Below are 19055 nucleotides of genomic sequence, written 5' to 3' on the forward strand. Positions count from 1 at the left end.
GCAGTTGCTGAGAAGCATTGTACGACCTGGAATGATGATAAACCGCCAGTCCTTGGCCGAGGTGTCCAGGAAGCGGAAGTTAGCGTTCCTCAGTTCCGGTGACAGGATATCGCAAACCATGCACAACGCGCAGGCATCGCTGCTGGTATGACGTAAAGACTTCCCTTGCAGAGCACTCATGCAGAGGGCATCCAAAGGGTCAGCCCCTGCGATGTGCCCCATTTCGGGCAGTCTTCAGGTAACAAAAACCTCGTGAAGACTGTCGGACTCATTAAACCCGAAATCCAATGAGATTGACTCCACAGTGGGACAGACCAAGAAATTTTGATGTTTGGCATGTACGAGCAGAACTTTTTTGTACAGCGATGTGACGAAGAATGATCAATTGTGGCACCCAAGAAAGCGATCGCACATGCAAGATGTACGATTCGTACAAGGCATGTAACCCGTCTTTACGATCCGCCATCGCAGCACATCCTTGCAGGTAGCACGTCCCCCGGCACTTGCCTGTATTTCCCCATGCCGGCTCACAATTCTGGGGCCGAATTCTGGGGTAGCGCAGCGGTTGCACCAATCGCACCGAACTCAAGGATGTACAGCCGATGTTAGAATACTATCCTGTTCACCACCAATCCAGCTTCGGACATACCGCTCACGAAGTAAGGCGGCTCTTTTCCTTTTATCAGCTAGCTACTTCAATTTCTTGATGATTTCTCTTAGCCCAATCTCCGCATCGAGTGCACCGACACCGCTGTTCATTCGATCAAGATACTGGCCAATTGGAATCATTGGTGGCTTGCACCTTCAAGTGTATAAGAGCAAGCACGGCAGCTGCAGTCCATCGGCCACCAATCTTGATACCCAGATCCATAAACATGGTAGCCCAATTCGTTCTCAACGCCGCTCTCTTTGGCCTCTCATCCACGGTTCTTGCGAGTCCTACCACAGCCCAAAGAGGCGACTACGTGAACTGGAGAAAGTTTCACGCCAACGGTGTCAATCTCGGAGGATGGCTTGCTCAAGAAGCCACAATTGACCCGTATTGGTGGGATCAGCACTGCAGAGGCACCGTCGATGAGTGGAATTGCTGCGTCCAGCTCGGCGATCAATGCGATTCTGTGTTCGAAAAACGCTATGCAACATACATCACGAGCAAAGACATCGATAAGCTTGCGTCTGGAGGCATAAATCTCATTCGCATCCCTACAACATACGCAGCCTGGATAGATGTCCCTGGCGCTGGATACCACTCGGGGAATCAGCAGAAATACTTCAAGCGAGTCGCAGACTACGCAATTAAGAAGTACGGCATGCATGTCGTCCTCGACTTACACTCGCTTCCTGGTGGCGTCAACGGATTGGACATTGGCGAAGTGAGCTCAGCCCCCTTATCTACACTCCTCATCACTGACGTTAATACAGCGCGTTGGGAAATGGGAATGGTTCAACAGCACCAAAAACCTCGATCTGTCCCTCGATGTCGTTGATGCTGCACTCAACTTCATCCAAAAATCAGGTTCTCCACAGTCGTACTCGTTGGCTCCCATCAATGAACCCGCCGATAACCCCGATTTCTCCAAGTTCGGCACACCTGCCGCGCTCTCGGATGCCGGGAGCGCCTGGGTGTTAAAGTATTTCAAAGCAGTCTTGCAGCGCGCCGAAGCGGTGAACTGTAAGATTCCTGTAATGCTACAGGGCAGCTTCAAGGGCGAGCCTTTCTGGTCTCCATCGTTTGACAAGAGTGACAACATTGTGTTCGATGTGCACAACTACTATTTCGGGCGGCTGAGTGATTCTGACAACGTCACAAGTCTGCTTTGTGCAGACGCAAAGAGGCTCGCTGGTGACGGCAAGTTTCCGGTGTTTGTGGGCGAGTGGTCAATTCAGACCAGCACGAACAACAGAATCGTGAACCGAGCGAAGAACGTCAACACCGGGCTATATGCATACAACAAATTTACCCAGGGAAATTCATACTGGACTGCTAAGTTTCGTGGAAACGTCACTGTCGCGGGCGAGGGAACACAGAGCGAATACTGGAATTACGAATCTTTTATTGACGCGGGGTTTCTTGATGAGAAACAGGGGAAGAAGTATTGCTCATAGTTCTTGATACGCGCTACTGTCTTGATTTGAAGTAACGATTATGAGCAAATAAAGATAGGGAACCCAACACGGCGCGAGAACATGTATGCACATGTGCAGCGGCATAAAATGATGTCTACTTGCACGGTACGAACACACATTGATTATGGGATCATTGATGATCTTGATGCATGAGAGCAAATTTGGATTGGTTATATCAGATACCATTTGTCTTGATCTTCGTGATACGCGTAGCAAGCCGAGGGAAGGTAGGCCTTTTTTAGGCTCAACATTTCAAGTGAAGTTATGGGAGTGACAAGGCAGATGTTGGGCGGCCTGCTCTCTCACCTAAAAAGCCAAGGTATTAGTGAAAACACCCTATCACAAAAGGTGGGAGAAGTGCCCGTTCACTCTCCAACACCTCCGTCACCACTTCTTTCTCGATGATAGGGCAAAAACCTCTGCATCAAAAGATGATTGCTCATATTGCCCGTCTCAGACTGGCACCAGGAGTCCTGGCTCGCATCCAGCTTGTCGCGCTGTACCAACACCTCGACTTCGAGCTATCGCAGCTGTCAGAAGACTCGCAGCCTGAGTACGACAGGAAGCTTCTTGGTAGGCTGTTCTCTACCACCGCTGGAGCCTTACTGACATTCCAAATACGGTCTGATCTTCCTCCTCAACAGCCCGCTCTACCTCTACGCCATTACCCCACGAATGCGCAGTACAGACCTTCTAGGAGATGATACCTATCTAGTTCCGTCGGCTATCGATGTTCAACACCTTCACTTGAAAGCTACGCACGAGCGTGATAGCTGGGTCACGCAACTTTGCTTCGGAGACGCTACACTGATCGAAGCGAGGCAATTGAACGTTTCAAAGGAGACAGGGTGCAGAACGAGTTTACAGTGGTTCCGCGACGAAGTTGAATTTTTGACACAGGAGTACAAAGCGAAAGATATTGCGGCGGCGACGGTGAATACGAGGTCGAGAGTTGTGAAGTTGAGGGTAGGCAGAAAAGGTCTCACTCACCCGGAAGGCATTGGTTGCGATCGGGCGACAACACAGAAGAGATTGAAGTCGTCGATGACTTTCTCGAGTGGCAGGAGATCCCTGAGAGTGAATAAAGGCTTACGGCGTTGAGTTTTGGCATTCTGCTCATCGGACAGACCAATGGTAGCATCGCGGACTGGCGACAATACAGGGCTGCGCAAGCACGGTGGCACATCTGTCTTGCGATTTTAATACACTGGGCTAGTATCAATGCATTATGGCCCTTGATAGTACAGAAACACTACTTGTCAGGGCTGCTCAATGTTTACCTGTCCCGTTTGCCTGAGTGTTCTGTTCCAGCAGACATCCTGCGAAGAACTCCTCCACACCCGCTCCATCTTCCAAGCTCAAAGTCTTTGCGACATATTGATCAGGCCGTACGATTACCAGCGCTCCTTTCTCAGGATCAACACCGTACTTTTCGTACGCTTGCCCATGTCCAGCATTATAGTGCTCATCATCAATATAGGTCTTGTGCAAGTCCTTTATACCCCACTTGCCTGTCTTCGGGCTGAAGACATCAGGGATCAGCAGCTGCTCAGTATCCCTGAAGCGTGTGCTTAGAATAAGCAGAGGTTCGATGACGCTGTCCAGGTGACTTCCCAATGGCGTGAAGCGCTTGAGTGTCTCTTCAAGCGTAGAAGCGAGCTGTGCGTCGTCAGTATTGCGCTATCAATGCGAAAAGGAGAAAAACATACTCTCTCCATCTTATCCTTGCTTGCAGGGTTTTGAACGACATCGCCAGCAAAAACAACAACCCTCCACCGCCCGTCACTCTTACACGCGCTCTGCAGCTGCACGGGCCGCGCATCGCAGAATCGTACCACCTGCGCGTTGGGGAACCGCATACCAACATTGATGCCGGTCGCCACTTCCTCCTTACTTTGTTCCATATTCGAGATTGGGGAGTCCTCGTACCGTGCTGTAAACCCAGCCATGTATCGACCACTCTTAGTGAAGTACTCCGCGAATTCGCCCACCTTTTCTTCCTTCCTGCTAAACAAGCGACTCAGCTCGCGATCGAACGCTATCAGATCGGCGGCGGTTTTGCTACGCTCAGAGACGTACGATGGTAGAATAGATGGCGGCGAGAGGCGGGAAAGCACGCTCCCAAGTTTCCAGCCGAGATTGTATCCGTCCTGCAGACTGACGTTCATGCCCTGGCCTGCCTTGGGTGAGTGTGTGTGGCATGCATCGCCGGTGAGAAAGATTCGCATGTCCTTGTGGAAGTTGTCGGCTAGGCGCTGGCCGATTGAGTATGCACTCCACCAAAACGTATCAGCGAAGGCCATGCTATACGGTGCGAATATATTCTTTGCGGTGTTTTGGAGATCCGAGAGTGTGACATCCTTGGGTTGGGAGCCCGCGGGAAGCTGGATGTAGAAGCGGACTAACGATCCACCCTCACGTGGAATAATGAGCAAGTTGCCAGAAGAGGAGTGAATGGTGCATTTGCGACGGATGTCAGGGAAATCAGTCAATGGGTAAATGTCCATGACGCCCCAGACAGTGTCAGTCGAGTCGCCGAGCATGCGATAATTGAGGGAGCGGCGGACAGTGGAGTGTGCGCCGTCGCAGCCCTATCTTTGTCAACGATGTACCTCAAGCAGGGCAAAGGTTTGTGCTTGACTTACCAAAACGTACTTCGCTTCCCAGGTTTCGACCTGTGAGTCTTTGGTGGCGGAGACGCGGACACAGTGCGCATCCAGCTCGGAAACAGTGTCTTGATCGACATCGATCCCTGTCACAGTCCATCCGTACTCAATCCCATTCGCAGTTCCCTCATTCCAAGACCCTTTCTCTCTCATGATCTTCTCCATCTTGCCGAGCATTAGCCCGTTCATACGCGCCTGATTCAAGATAACGTGCGGCAAATGGCTCAATCCCTGCTCCGTGTCAATTGATCTACTATTCCTCTTGATGCCACCCTCCTCGTCAGTGCCCCAGAAACACACTTCGTAGATGTGGTAAGCCTCTCTTAGCAGATCCTCGGCGAGCCCGAAAGAATCGTAGATCTCAACAGTCCGGACTTGCACACCATCAGCTTGTCCTACCTCGAGAGGCCCAGAACGTCGTTCAAGTATTGTGAAGGGGATGCCGTAGATCGCGAGCCAAGTTGCTGCAAATATACCTGCAGAGCCTGACCCTACTATCAGAACGTCTGTCTTCGGCATGGTGGATTCCAACTGCTGAGATGGCTAGGGTGAGACTATATGAAGCAAGCAGTAGATTGTTGACGAGCTCTGATGATATTGAAACAAAAGCCGATTCTGTGTGACAGTAAGAATAGTCCACCGTTCGGGTGGCAGACGCGCTCTATATATGTCTCACGAAGTCAAGTCATGATACTGCTGTGTAAGATCGACTCGGGTCGGCTCCGGGTCGATCGCGGGGAGTGTCCGCTAGCGTGCATTGGATGGCTATAGGAGCAGGAAGCCGAACGCTGCAACGCAACGGCAGATCTGACAGCTCCCAATTGCTTCGGTAAAATGTTGTATTAGGACGGTATTGTCGGGTGCTGCAGACGGCTACTAGACTCGGTAGCTGTGTCCTTCGAGCATCTATTGCGCAAAGCAATCGCGCGTGGAGAAGCTGAACTTTTAGGCACCGAACTTGTAGTTTGCTCGAGTATTTGTCTAGTAATAATTTACACAAATCTAGTGCCGACTCGAGGTACTGCTCAGAGTCACTCAAACATGATCTTCTTGCCCTTGAGCAGTGTGCCTCCCAGCAGCTTGCCAATTGCAAATCCGACATATGCGCCCGTGACAATTGTGACCGGCCACTTCTGCCATTCGCGGTCCCTGCAGCATGTTAGCCTATCCACCAACTGCACTTGCAGGTAAGACTCACCAGTCCAACGGAATAGGCACGGCGCCCAGCCAAGCACCCAGCACAGTGCCAATCAGGCCCCCATAAACCTCGTCTATGGGTAGCAAGAGCGCAATAGCTTCTCGCCAGGTCTCGCCACTGACTCCATGTACGTAAACTAGCGGTAGAGTGCTCAGCACTGCGATATGTGCGCCGGCCAGAAGAGTATGTGCTTGGTGCGTTGTCACCGGTGCGCCGAAGAGGACGAGTATTGCGGTGAGGAGGGGCGTCGATGCCAGAGCCGTAAGGAGAAGAGAGAGAAACGCAGGCTATACAACGTGTCAGCACGGTCTTCTCATGATCTGTAGCAGACCAAGTGATTCAACATACAACAACCGTCTCGTTGATACCCTTCTCGACTTTGCTAAGCACAGCTTTCTTCTTCTCGCCGGCCTTCTGCTTCTTGATCTGTGGCGTCGAGCCTGTACCGCTTGTCGGCGGCAGGCACACGGCTACATAGACAACCTGCAGGACTGCAATAGGGAGTAGCGTGCTAATGAGCACCGGTGCAGGGTTGGCGACGAGATCATTGAATTTGTACGCATACAAAGAGAGAACGAGAACAGGATGGACATGCGCGTAGATGCGCGCAATGTCTGTGTTCAGTGGCTCAATTGGTGTCGCGGGCGCCTTGGGTGCCGGGACGGCGGGGATGCCGGTTGCGCTGGCCATTGTGCCGGGTTGGGTGGGATGACTGCGAGCGTCGCGGAGTGCTGCAGGGAATTTTTGAGAGACACTGAGGGTTGTTAAGGGAGTGGAAGTGGCGCCGGGCCGTATCGACGTTGTTTTGGTGTTGAGACCGAAGTTTTGGAGATGCCGTCCGTCCGTGCAGGTTGACTTTTAGCGCGAGCAATCACCGAGCACCTCGATGGTTTCACGATATCCTTGTTCGGGCAGATGAAGAGTATGACAATCCGAGATGAGAAGAGTGTATTAGGTGCTATCAGTCTTCGTGCGAGATCCGACTGCATCAGACACTCCTTGATAGAATTGCCTACTCTTTCTTTGGCAGCAGATTCCTCAGCGAAAGATCATACACCACATCCTCCACATCCTTGACTCTGTACTTGAGTCCGTCGCCACGGCGGCGCAGACTATCGTTCTTCAGGTTGAGAATCTGGAAGCCAGCAAATAGATCCTTGACGAATTGGTTGATCAATAGGGGCCGCTCGTAGTCACCAAGCGTGACAGCATTTCGTGCCAGACGTGTCTGTGTTATTGTCAGCAAACCGGCTATGATCGGACTATGCGGGTTGCATACAAGCTCTTCCACAAGCGAGATGAGAGACTGCAAGTACTCCTCAAGGGTGAGGTGGAATTCATCTCGCTCTTTGAGGTTGACCGGGACTGTGTGTTGTTAACCATGTGTCTAGTGTCGTGCTTTTGGCCACCTACTCTTCAGGATCTCGCCGAGCTCTTCAATGGTGAGCAGCCTTCCAGCCTTGATATCGCCTCCATCATACTTGTAGCCACCCAGCCAGCCCCAGAAGAGAAGGCCTTCTACCTGGTGGATTGTGAGCAAGATCGTTCGTGTGCAGCTTGAGATGACGTACAGCGCTCTGCATCTGACGAGACCACATGGTGTTGAACTTGTAGTATGGCAGCTTTGATGCGGCCTGTGACAGCTTCGATACATCTTCCACTACGGTGCTGATTGACTCTTCTGCCGCCTTGAGGACCTCAGGAACTGCACGTTCGTGAGTAGGCGCTTGCTCATCTGTCCGGTGGATTGCTTACGGTTGTTGACGGGCGTTGAGTGCGCTCTCGACAGTACAAACGAGACATTGCGGTCTGATATGAATTAGCTGGTACTTTCCATCGATAAATGTTGTCTTACTGTGCTTCTCGAGTGCGTGGATGATGTCTTTGAGCTCCTGTCGCGTTATGAGTGCGTGTTCACGTGCAGCTGGCGGGGCGGCTTCTCACATCGCGGACAGCTGTATCCTCGTCGACACGCGCCTGGAGGTCCTGGAAGATGGCAGGATCGACCATGCCTGATTGCGATGCCATCGTAATTGTGCAGGTAGAACGAATTTTCGTCGCTCGAGGGTCGTCACAAGTGAAGTTGGTGTTTGTTTGGGCCAGCAAACAGCAAAGAAAATTTGAGCTCAGTTCGCTCGCAACGTCACGGCTTCAGGGCAGACAGACAATAGTTGCACGACATTTTGACTTGGAGGAGACGTTTGTGGCAGATGCAAGCAGCATCACTCCAAGTTCACGGCCTACGCAGGAGCTCTCTTGTTCGAGCCGCAGACTCGCTCGTCATTCAAATGCCTTCAGGCAGATTGCTTCTCAGAGGTAAACATTGGCAGACGCGTCGCAGTGCCTTGTTTAGTTTCGCAGCCTTTATACACCACTTCACAAGATCGAAAGCTCTTCCTCAAGCCACTGGCAAGCCAGCTGTCTCAATGAAAAGTTCGCGTACACCGGAGGTAGTGCAATACCGGCGACACTGTGCTGATAAGTTTGAGCAAGCTCAGTGACCTGCCAGCCAAAATGAAAAACTGGGATAATCGAAAGACCTCAATAGAGGCATCTAAGCGATTAAACTTAGAAGAACAGATACTACACTTGATCTAAGCCAAAAGGCAAAGAGAGCTAAAGAAGGAAGCAGGAGGGCGAGGGCAAGTGGGATTATCTGTGTGGTTGGCTTGGCGGAGCTAGTCTATCACGTGACTTAGTGGCTCGTGCTCATCCCGGGTACTTCGGCATTCCCCAACACCTCAATAGCTCGGTAGAACTATACACACATATGATTCATGACCTCATCATTGTCCTCACATAGACTGTTACAGACAAGCTCCAGCAACGTGACTAAGCACTTCACCGAGAGACATGCTCCGCAACACTCTAAATGATTGTGACTTATCAAGTTAATGCTGCAGCAAGTGTCGGCATATGACCAGTATGCAATGCAAACACATAGCGTAGTTGAAAGATGACGAGTGCCTCCGAGGTCATGTCCTGTGAAATCTGCCAGCAGCAATTCCGCAACAGAGGAGAACAACGACGTCGAAACCTGTCATAGGCTTCTACTGCAACTATTCGCATTCGATCTTGCACTGGTATAGTAAAGCGATGAGTTTTTCCAAATGTCATGCATACCCGGGCATTTCTGCAGACGACCACTGTACGATGCAGGGGAATGTGGCTACAGGCACATTATGCTGGAATTGCTTCGCAGAACAACCGTCGCAAGCCGCACTAGGACAGCAGGGCACCTTGCGACTGCCCAATCAGATGCATCCCAGGCCTTTAGAAGAAGGTCTGGTATTTAGAGGACACCCCTCCAGAACATGCTCTAAGTAGGTATACTCATCCTGTGACTGCAGAAGAACTTTCGGCACAGAATGCCGAATGGGCCAAGGCCAAAAAAGAGCAGAGGGATGAAGCGAAGAAGGCCAAGGCCGAAGAGAATTTGGCTAAGGCCAAAGAGACGAGAGGGAGAAGCCGGAGAAGGCGGAGGGGAAGAAGAGGAAGGCAGCCGAGGAAAAGACTAAAGATCTAGCTGAGGAGGAGAAGTCGAGCAAGTCGACGCTGAATACAGTATGTCAGGGGTAAGTAGTCAATGTGTTACAAGACCTTACATCAGCCAGCTGTCAACAAAACATAGCCTGTAGAGGTATACAAAATATTTCAGCTTTAATATTAGCACCTTATTGTTTAGTCTGGTGTGCTTCACTATTACTTGCAGAGAGGTGCTGCTAGAAGTAGAACATTTAAGGATCTACATTGATTACTTACCCCTGCTATACTGTAAGGCGCTCGACACTCCTGGATGAACTAGATAAGTTAGGGGAGGGGAGGAGCTGGTAGGTCACAGATAAGACAAAAACAGTCGCGGCGAATATCATCTTGGCGCGGTACAGTTGGTAGATTCGCTATTGAAGGCTGGGTTTCCTGCGCAAAGTTGTTGCATGGTGCTGGATTGATAGACCGAGGAAGATAGAATACATTTGTACAAGCCGAATTGGCGTTGGCCTGAAGCCATGGTCCGTTCTACATACAGATCCCGCGCACAATAGAAGAAAGTCAAACGCCAATACTCCACGCAAATACAAAAGTCCACCCAGAGCAAAGCTTGCACCAGGCCACTTCACCCTACTGGCCCCAAAGGAATACTCGCCTGCGGTTCCTTGTCGCCCTGTCCATAGCAACTGTACATCGGATCCTTATGTCCTGTCCATCCCACACATTTCCAGCACTGAAACATCCCCGTGGGGTCATATTCCCTCTTGACACTCAATAGCCTGTCATAGTTTCCACCAAAGAATGCCTGCTGCCAGTTCTCTTCCATCCAGTCTCCCTCATTGACATAGCAACCACCACCAGGTGTCAGCGCTTTGAAAGGCTGGATCGACGCGCTAATGGTGTTCTGAAGCTGCGTGCGCTGCGCAGGGGTAGTGGCAGCCGTCCATCCACCGCCCATGATGACGTGCCATAGGCTGTCGCGCCAAAGTGGATGTGCGCTAGACGCGCTGCCGTCGGGATGGTTTGCGGGACCTGTGGAGTAGAGCTGTGCAGATCCGCCGCCGCGGTTGGTATAAGAGAATTGCATAGCGGTCAGGACGGCAGAGGTCAGTTTACCAATGTCCAAAGGCGTTGAGAAGAGTGATTTGGGAATAAATCGGCCACTTTCGGAGAGTCCAAGACCAACGGGACCATTGCGCGCGATGCAGGGCTGGTCAGTGAAGGCGTGCCATTCTGAGAATCTGGGGAAGACGTGATATGAATTGTTCTGAACCGTAATGCCAGGATATGTGGCTAAGAACTCGTGGTATTGCTTGGTGACGGTCTCGATAGCTTTAGTGTCCGCTGAGGGCATGACGTGCAGGGATACCATGTGGTCTGGTAACAAAAAGTTGTAGCCAGCAATACCATTCTGCAAGAAGTTTGTCTGATTCGAAGCCAGCGCGCTGACTATGTCGCGATGCACTTTTGATTGGGTAATGTCCGTGGGTTTGGGCCAGTGGGCCCGGAAGAAGTGTACGTTCAACGGCACAGCAGGATGTAGCTGAAACTTGTACGATGTCAGCACTGCATAGTTGCCGCCGCCGCCACCTCGCATGGCCCAGAATAAGTCAGAATCGGTACATTCGTTGATTGTCCGCTTCTGACCATCCGCGGTGACGACCTCGAATTCAACTGCTTGGTCGACCATCAAGCCATGAGTGGGGCCAAGCGGTCCGTGGCCACCTCCCTGGCCAAAACCTCCTGCGATGCCTACAGATCCGACAGCACCAACTGTGACAAGCATGTTTAAGGGTTCGAAGAACTCCCACGCCTCTTGTGCTTGGATGCCCGCACCTACCTCCCCGATGTTCTTGTACTGCGTCTTGCACCCCTTGGGCTGGAATGTTTTGTGGTATTTTGTATCCTTCATATGATGCGTCCAGATGCCAAGGGAGTTGGCTGCACTTGATCGTCCAAAGTAGTCGTGGCCGGTGTTCTTGATGGAGACTCGAACACCGTGTTGGCGAACAAAATCCAAGGTTTTGCTGATTTCATTGGCCGTGTGAGCTTCAACATGATATGTTGACAGTCTACCAAGCCCACATGTACCAGAAACAGGCGATGAAGGATGCATCGAATCCAGATAACAGTGGGACTGTCCACATGTCTCCCAATCAAGGAACTCCGTGGTGCCGTACTGCGCAGTACGAGATACCCCATCCATGTAGCCTCGCCTTATCTCTTGACATTGTTTGCTTGATGGATCTGAATAACAGGACGAAGCCCACGGAACAGTTATCCGCAGATTGCCATCGATACTCTGGTTGAAGGCTGCCCACTGGTCTTCGGACGGCCAGCAAGATTGTTCAGGTGTGCAAGAGTAATTCGACACCACGGTAGGCGTTTGCAGACTTGAAACTGGGATAGATGTGCCTGCCGCTGTGCTTAGTTGTGACTTTAGGGCACCCCGAAACGAGACAACCGCAGCGCAGGAAAGGTATAAGCACAATAACGATGTGCATACCACCGTAAGCTTCTTGGTCGCCGGGTTTCTTTCCTTTACACCTCGTGACGTCCAAGGCCGATGCCTAATATCCACGTACTTCTCATTCATCAACGGCATCTGCTCGTGTAGAGCCATTGTGAGGGGGCCCAAATGACTCTGAATGTATGTGGCTTTGTCTTGCGTCAAGTACGGATGTCGAATACTGCCTTGAAGGGCTGTTTTGGATAGATAGGTATGTACAAAGTTTTGGTTCGTGTTGCTGGACAGTGAGCAGAAGCCGAAGAGTTCATAGCAGTCCTTAAATTATAGGCAGGCGCGACGTGATGACAGGATATATGCCTACGGGGGCCGTTTGCAAATACTGGCCAATTGGTAGCAGCAATACACGATCTAATTAAGTCCTGCAGCTCCGTTGACTAGTTCGCAGCATGCCGCATACGGCAAATGCACCATGGCTGACATGATACTCAGCCTCAGCCCCCGCTGCAAGGCACCAATTGGGGCCGGAAAGCTGCCAATTGCCCCAACGTCGCCTAATAATCGACACGAGATTGAGGGCGCAAGGCAACAAGTCAGAGAATCCCATTGACGGGGTTTTTTTCTGCTCACTCGTGGCAGACCGAAGTCGCGGTCGCTGATTGGTGGTGCAAGATGAGTCGCGATCTTGGGATCCTTGAGTGCCCCACTCGTTCGGGTCAGCATTCGCTTAGCATTCGCTATTCCGTCTGGCTGAGTGTGAACGGCCCCAATCGCTGTCAATGCAAGGCACACTCAGGTGCAGGACCCTGGCTGCGCCCGATCAAGAATGAGATCGTGTGATAGTCTCGATCTTTGGAATCCACGCTTCCACTCGTGTCAGTCAATGATGAGCAGGCGGCGATCCTCGATGTCCAAAGGACTGCGCGCCAACTGTGACATCGACCATGCACCTGGAATGATGGCTGCCTGCTATCATGAACGACTTCAGCGCGACCCGCTATCAGTAGTGCTAGACCGGTTTCGTCTGTGCGGGTTCCCGGGTTCTTGAGATTTAGAAGAAGTTGAACTCGTTCCACCAGATGTACGCGGCCACGGCAACGACATTGACTGCAGCATATGGAAGACTCATCTCGATGACACTCCAAACCCATAGGGCACCGACCGGAGGGGCTGCCTTCATTACGTAGAAGTAGCCCTTCGTGTTTGCCGACCATATGATGTAGCAGCCAGCTGCGATAGAGCCTGTCAGAAACGCCAAGTTGCGTAGGGTAGGGAATCGATTTGGTTGTTCGAGATGAGTCAAATATACCAGAAGGGCGAATATAGGTGACGCAGCAGCAGCACGCTGGAAGATCTCGTTCCAGAGGATGGCTTCGCGGTATTGATTGTAGACGATGACATCGAGCGTCAGGTGCAGTGCGGTCATAGAGACTGCGTAGAGAATGGCATCCCCTACAGCACCAACTGGCTCGTTCAGGGCTGCTTGGACCTCAACGATTTTGCTCTTTGGTTTTCTCGCATCAAGTTCCCTCTGGCGCTCATCTGCCAGCTCAAATAACGACTTGCCCTTCGGTCCAGCGCGGTCTGGGTGCTTCAAGATATTTTTGACGCTCTCTTCGTCAAGTTCGATGGAGGGATCGAAAGGGTGCGGTGTCGATTTGTTCGCTTCCTTTGCTCGCCGTTCTTTGCGGTTACCGGCTGCCATGTTGTAGGCAGAGTCGTGGTTTACGTTGTTTGTTGTGTTGTGTGAGAGGACAAATGTTCAGTGCGGCTCTGCCGCGGAAAGGGACCCTGAATGACGGGCGTGGCCAAAGCTCCTTCCTCACCTCCAGATCTCGTTCATTCACTCCATACACAAACAAGCCTTCACGAGTGCAGTTCCGCCCATACCTTAACCTTTTCACAGACGCTCTGATTTCCAGGTACATAATGAATTGGCTCATCGCAGGCTCAGTGCCTCTTGTTATCATAGGCTTCTGGATTTACACAAGCGCCCTGAGCTTGTCCTTCCCAACCCTCCAGAACAAGCGCATCTTGTTACTCATCGCCCATCCTGACGACGAGGCCATGTTCTTTGCGCCTGTTCTACTATCTTTGACGCGTCCGGAGCTTGGTAATCACGTGAAAATCTTATGTTTGAGCAGTGGTAAGTTTAGAAAGACGAAAGAAGTAAGCTCGGACACAAGCTGACGCCAACCTGCAGGCGATGCGGATGGCCTAGGTGAAACGCGCAAGAAAGAGCTCATTAAGAGTGGTCTTCAACTTGGTATTGGTAGCAAAGACGACATTCACGTTGTCGAAGACAAGTTAGTACCTCATACATGTATCTCATCACTATCTGATTGTGCTACAGGAACTTCCCCGATTCCATGACCGTCACGTGGCATCCTCGTCTCATCTCCAACCTTCTGACCAGCACGTTTGCCCCAAAAATGTCTTCGATTTCAGCCAAGGACGCTCCACAGGCCAACATCGATGTCATCGTCACCTTTGACGCCCATGGCATCTCCGGTCATCCAAACCATATATCGCTTTACGGTGGCGCACATGCGTTTTTGAAGGCGCTCATGCACAGGCATAACGGTTGGGAATGTCCAATCAAGCTCTACACACTGACCACCACTACAATATTCCGGAAATACGCAAGCTTGATTGACGCTCCTGCTACGCTGATAGCCGCCATTGTAGCGAGGAAGGAACTTGGCAGTTTCCCGACGCCTCTATTGTCTGTGAGCTCTCCGTTCGCTTATAGGACCGCACAAAGAGCCATGACGACTGCACACGAGAGTCAGATGCGCTGGTTTCGTTGGGGCTGGATCGGGCTCTCACGCTACATGATCATAAATGACCTGAAAAAAGAGAAGACTTTGTGAAGTCAGCCAGTAGCGTCGAAGTTTAGAGGTGTCGATGTTGGATTGGAGACACGTCCGAGGTCTGTTCGTTCATCTATCGCCCACATTTGAGGTACTGAACCATTGAGCCAAACTCCACAAGCCTGCTCCCACGATCGCGCAGAACAGCAAATTTTTGAGAACAGTCGTTCGCGCAACCGACTCAGCGCACCTAACAACAGCGTTTGACGGTATTATAATTCGTGTACGAGCGTTTGTAGGCACACATGTCATGATGATGAGCGCTATAAGAGATCCTGGCTACGGTCGAACGCCTCCCAAAGCCTCAATCAATTTCCGTAGTCTTGTCCATTCACGGACTTTGGAAGTATTCACAGAATCCGCGTGCGTGTTATCCACGACGCAAATGGAACGTGAATCTTAGCATGACAACATCGAGGCAACACAGGTTTCCGGTATCTAGTATCAGTGAGCATGCACCACAGCACCCAAAGATTTTTTCACAACTGTTCTCTCCGGGAGTCATACTCATTCTACCTGCACTGCGTACGTCTACGTATACTCCCAGGACCAAGACCATGACGCACCTGACAACAGCACCAATCTCAGCCTCAAAGCGCACAAGCAAAGGCAAAACCATTGCTAAGAGCGGGCCGGTGCATGTTCCCAAAGTCGAAGGCAATGACATTACCCAGTCTTCACAGCCGTGTCCGTACGACTCTAAGTCATATCATTCATTTGCTAGAATTGAGAAACGACGTTACAGTTTTTGCGGTATGCGAGGCCCAAAGATAGTGCCTAATGAACCGTGTGATGCCTGCAAATCGGGGGGTCCAGGTTCACATATCAATGAAGACTGTATGCAGGACGACAACCGAAGGAGACATTCTGCAGCTGAACCAAGCCCTCTTGCCCATCTTGCCGACAGCAGTTCCTCGGTACTCCTAGGGCCTCGTCCTGTGACGCCAGAACGTGCTACGAGGAGGATCGGCAATCCACCAAGAGTCTCAAAACTTCCCCCTGGCATTATTCGGCTACCCGCATCAGGCTCTCCCGTGAGCCAACATCATACGGCTGCTTCAAGGCCGCCATCTAGGCTGGGAAACGCATCTCCTATTGATTTAGAACACATCGACTTTTTTGGTAACAGCAGCAAAACTGAGACTACGATAAGACCTGCGAGTCCAAAATTGCATTACTTACGCGCCCTGCCAAATTCTTGGGACTTCCCGTTCGTGCATAGAAATGAGATTCCTGGGCATGCAATTGCTCTTCATGCTGGATCAGCAAGTCCCCTGATTGATCGAAGCAACACCCCGAAAAGCTCCTCAAGTGCGTGTGGGCCACCAGACTATTCTAACACGGTATACTATGGCGATAGAAAACCACTCCATCCTGCAAGTCGATCCTCTACACCTAGGCCGCAAGTTACAACGGTTGTGGTAAAAGAGGCTCAAGAGAGCGGAAGAGCGGTCATCGATCTCCAAGCTTCATCCTTGGACACTGTGCTGGCTGGGAGTGAAGTCTACAGAAGACGCTCTCCACAGCAAACCTCAGCAGCGACATATTCACAACCAGTGGTCAATGCTACAGACAGTGAGACCACCTTTGGAAGTCAAGACACCAAGAGTTCAAGGCTCGGTGGTATGCGACTTGAGCTCAAAGGTGGCAAACCCTCCGGCGATGCTACACCAAGGCTTAGAGGCGGCAGTGGGCGCAGGCCATCCACAAATACATTTAGCTTCAAGCTCAAAAGATGGCTGCTGACCTGCCATGGCCCATGCCCTGACGACCTCCTCGACACTGATAGCGATGCTGATCTTCCTCCACCGCGAGTTGTAACACCTGAGCGGGTTGCAAGAATGCAGCACAAGATGAACGGACGCGCGCCACTGCCAGCTCATTTGTCGAGAGGAGCACATGCAACAAGGACCGATCGACCAAGCATGCAAGGTCTACCTCCCGCTGTCAACTTCACCACCAAAACCTCTGGCTCCCCAAGAAGGTCCATTTCCTCCCGCCTCTCTACCCTTAGTCTCCCACCACTTCCATTCCGCCGATCAGACTCACTTGCTAATCAGCATCCTCATCTCACTCTACCGGAGGTCCCCAGACCACCATCCGCGCATCTTCGTGGCGGGGCAGACTCTTCAGACAGGCTTCCACCAACTCTGTACTGGCTGGCTGGCGGTACTGGCAGGAAGCCTATTCGCTTCAGTAGCTGGAAGCGATCGCTTCCGAAAAAGAGAATGGGCGGGCTTTTCGGTATGGCTGTCTTTGGCAATAAGTACGGGCAGGCATACAAGACGGAACCTAGCGCAGAAGTGGATAGGCCGTGCTCGTCGAGCATTGAGGTGAAAGGGGCCGATGTGGCGAACGTGAAAGACGCGCAGCGTGTTCCCGACGATCTCGGTGAGAGTACTAGCTCAAGCACAAGTTCGAGCGCATCAATAGCAGATGATACTTTGAGGGAAGTGACTGTAGGTGTGGAGGAGGCTGTACCTGCCGTAGATGCTGGATCTGAGCAGCGAGCGCTTGCGCCATCGCCCACTGAAATTGTGGACGATATACCGCTGTGCAGCGGCGCATTGCCGGTGGAATCTGCTGAGGACTTACAGGTACTCAGATCAGCTCATCCCACGCCAGCTGATGCGAGCGAGGCACAAGATACTGCTGTGGAAGTAGAGAAGAATCGTGAGGTGTGAAAGAAGCTTGGTGGTGACTCCCAGGCAGTTCTTGCAGAAGTTCGCGAGTCTAGACTATCCAATAACTCACACAATCCTTCCATCCTGAAGATCATGGAACCTCTTGTTCTAGTAAACCTGTGCGCTACAAGGCGATCCATGATGGTCTTGATCCTGAGACACCGATGGAGAGCATCATAGATCGCCTTGTAGCGCACAGGTTTACTAGTAGCATATGCAGTCATCGATGTTTGGAGGTAGTCGCGATGTCGTGGGATGGCCGTGGAGAAGGCTTGAGAGATGACGTTTTAGCTGGGCCCGCTCAAGAACGGCAAGTGCAGGCGAGCAAGCTCTCCTCCGAGCGGCATCGCCAACCCTTGCGACACCAACTCCAGAGGTCATTTTCAAACATCCATTAGGCCATGATGTCAAAAGAAAACGACAGCACAGAAGCACCACCAGAGCGAAGGCCGCAGCGGCCAGCTTCACGTAGCATCTTCAACGTACCCACGCCCATCAAACAATTGTTCGACAGATTCCCACTTGTCACATACTCCACAAACGATCTACCACAACGCGCGCCACGCCAGCGCAACTCACCTGTCCTGCATATATTCACTACAAACGAGGGCGCAGTAAAGGGCTCACCGTCATACAACCCAGCGTGTCTAAAATGGCAGGTACGGAATAACGCAAAGTCCACTCCCTTCAGCCTAGCTCATATTTCTTCTAGGCGTACCTCAAGTTTTCCAATATCCATTTCCGCGTCGCTTCCTCGAGTAATCATGCGTCACCAAGCGGTGCGCTGCCATTCCTTCTCCCTACCCAACCTGACACCACCAAACATGTACAGCCAGTACCATCAAGCAAGCTGCAGCGATGGACCATGAACAACAGTGAAGCGGCAGTGGAAGAATCAGGAGATCTTCGCTATGAAGCATATCTGTCACTTCTTGATCACCGGATACGGAGGGCCTGGGTAGGTCACCAGCCAATACTCTGGAAGACTTCCGCTAATAGCTTCAAGCTCTACAGCATATACCTTTCCAACAACTTCACGTCCATCGCCGAACCGCTTTACATCCTACCAACATCGAGCAATCCCCTTGTTCGCCTCACAACAGCACGCGAGCTGCGCCTTGCTGCCGAGAAGGAGCTACTGAAGTTCTCCGCAGTCATAAACGCTGAGACTCTGTACAATCAAGCAGAAGAGGCATTCACGGCGCTTGACTCGCTGCTCGGGGACAATAAGTGGTTCTTCGGTGCAGAGAGTCCGGGCTTATTTGACGCCAGCGTCTTTGCGTACACACACCTGCTTCTGGATGATGGCCTCGGCAAGGGCTGGCTAGACACGCACCTGCGCGAAACACTAACGTCGCGGCAACGCCTAATTGCGCATCGAAACAACATCCTAAAGAATTACTTCCCAGATAGTTTGTGATCGATGACATAGAAGTAGCATTCCGGTGGTCTGACACGTAATCTACCTGTACAACATTGGAGCCTAGCAGGAGGGCACGCATCAACCTTTTGTGCGGACTGGAGCTGTGCGATCCCAGGAATGGCCACAAT

The 19055-nt window shown here is 51.6% G+C and overlaps 9 protein-coding genes across 9 annotated transcripts; 4 read left to right on the forward strand and 5 right to left on the reverse strand.

Moving 5' to 3' along the window:
* The first annotated feature begins 549 nt into the window (after nucleotides 1-549).
* C7974DRAFT_98418 (glycoside hydrolase superfamily) lies at nucleotides 550-2283 on the forward strand. Its single transcript, XM_046147658.1, has 2 exons — nucleotides 550-1373; nucleotides 1423-2283. Exons 1-2 carry the CDS (start codon nucleotides 876-878, stop codon nucleotides 2104-2106), a joined length of 1182 nt encoding a protein of 393 aa, XP_046001264.1. The 5' UTR covers nucleotides 550-875; the 3' UTR covers nucleotides 2107-2283.
* A 1054-nt stretch (nucleotides 2284-3337) lies between these two features.
* Nucleotides 3338-5514, reverse strand: C7974DRAFT_350665 (FAD binding domain-containing protein). Its single transcript, XM_046139467.1, has 3 exons — nucleotides 4773-5514; nucleotides 3837-4718; nucleotides 3338-3786 (listed from the first exon to the last, which is right to left on the reverse strand). Exons 1-3 carry the CDS (start codon nucleotides 5310-5312, stop codon nucleotides 3397-3399), a joined length of 1812 nt encoding a protein of 603 aa, XP_046001265.1. The 5' UTR covers nucleotides 5313-5514; the 3' UTR covers nucleotides 3338-3396.
* A 23-nt stretch (nucleotides 5515-5537) lies between these two features.
* Nucleotides 5538-6816, reverse strand: C7974DRAFT_98519 (GPI biosynthesis protein Pig-F). The gene is made up of 3 exons (XM_046147660.1): nucleotides 6340-6816; nucleotides 5992-6278; nucleotides 5538-5942 (listed from the first exon to the last, which is right to left on the reverse strand). The coding sequence occupies exons 1-3, from the start codon at nucleotides 6679-6681 to the stop codon at nucleotides 5825-5827; spliced, it is 747 nt and encodes a 248-aa protein (XP_046001266.1). The 5' UTR covers nucleotides 6682-6816; the 3' UTR covers nucleotides 5538-5824.
* Nucleotides 6817-7003: 187 nt separating this feature from the next.
* On the reverse strand, nucleotides 7004-8019 carry C7974DRAFT_302660 (Translin; the record flags this gene model as incomplete). The annotated part of the gene is made up of 7 exons (XM_046137910.1): nucleotides 7004-7219; nucleotides 7271-7356; nucleotides 7405-7513; nucleotides 7563-7696; nucleotides 7747-7800; nucleotides 7847-7883; nucleotides 7936-8019. The coding sequence occupies 7 exons, from the start codon at nucleotides 8017-8019 to the stop codon at nucleotides 7004-7006; spliced, it is 720 nt and encodes a 239-aa protein (XP_046001267.1).
* A 2013-nt stretch (nucleotides 8020-10032) lies between these two features.
* C7974DRAFT_98608 (uncharacterized protein) lies at nucleotides 10033-12233 on the reverse strand. The gene has a single exon (XM_046147662.1). The coding sequence runs from the start codon at nucleotides 12101-12103 to the stop codon at nucleotides 10106-10108; it is 1998 nt and encodes a 665-aa protein (XP_046001268.1). The 5' UTR covers nucleotides 12104-12233; the 3' UTR covers nucleotides 10033-10105.
* A 601-nt stretch (nucleotides 12234-12834) lies between these two features.
* C7974DRAFT_98587 (uncharacterized protein) lies at nucleotides 12835-13728 on the reverse strand. Its single transcript, XM_046147661.1, has one exon. It carries the CDS (start codon nucleotides 13650-13652, stop codon nucleotides 12999-13001), a length of 654 nt encoding a protein of 217 aa, XP_046001269.1. The 5' UTR covers nucleotides 13653-13728; the 3' UTR covers nucleotides 12835-12998.
* A 55-nt stretch (nucleotides 13729-13783) lies between these two features.
* C7974DRAFT_98615 (phosphatidylinositol glycan class L) lies at nucleotides 13784-15022 on the forward strand. Its single transcript, XM_046147663.1, has 3 exons — nucleotides 13784-14093; nucleotides 14151-14253; nucleotides 14301-15022. Exons 1-3 carry the CDS (start codon nucleotides 13877-13879, stop codon nucleotides 14818-14820), a joined length of 840 nt encoding a protein of 279 aa, XP_046001270.1. The 5' UTR covers nucleotides 13784-13876; the 3' UTR covers nucleotides 14821-15022.
* Nucleotides 15023-15377: 355 nt separating this feature from the next.
* Nucleotides 15378-17504, forward strand: C7974DRAFT_372239 (uncharacterized protein; the record flags this gene model as incomplete). Its single annotated transcript, XM_046140057.1, has 1 exon — nucleotides 15378-17504. One exon carries the CDS (start codon nucleotides 15378-15380, stop codon nucleotides 17502-17504), a length of 2127 nt encoding a protein of 708 aa, XP_046001271.1.
* A 404-nt stretch (nucleotides 17505-17908) lies between these two features.
* Nucleotides 17909-18924, forward strand: C7974DRAFT_430770 (uncharacterized protein; the record flags this gene model as incomplete). The annotated part of the gene is made up of 3 exons (XM_046144725.1): nucleotides 17909-18163; nucleotides 18217-18462; nucleotides 18511-18924. 3 exons carry the CDS (start codon nucleotides 17909-17911, stop codon nucleotides 18922-18924), a joined length of 915 nt encoding a protein of 304 aa, XP_046001272.1.
* Nucleotides 18925-19055: the final 131 nt, after the last annotated feature.

The sequence above is a fragment of the Boeremia exigua genome (assembly GCF_020726555.1).
Source record: "Boeremia exigua strain MPI-SDFR-AT-0100 chromosome Unknown C7974scaffold_2, whole genome shotgun sequence".
NCBI lineage: Eukaryota > Fungi > Ascomycota > Dothideomycetes > Pleosporales > Didymellaceae > Boeremia > Boeremia exigua.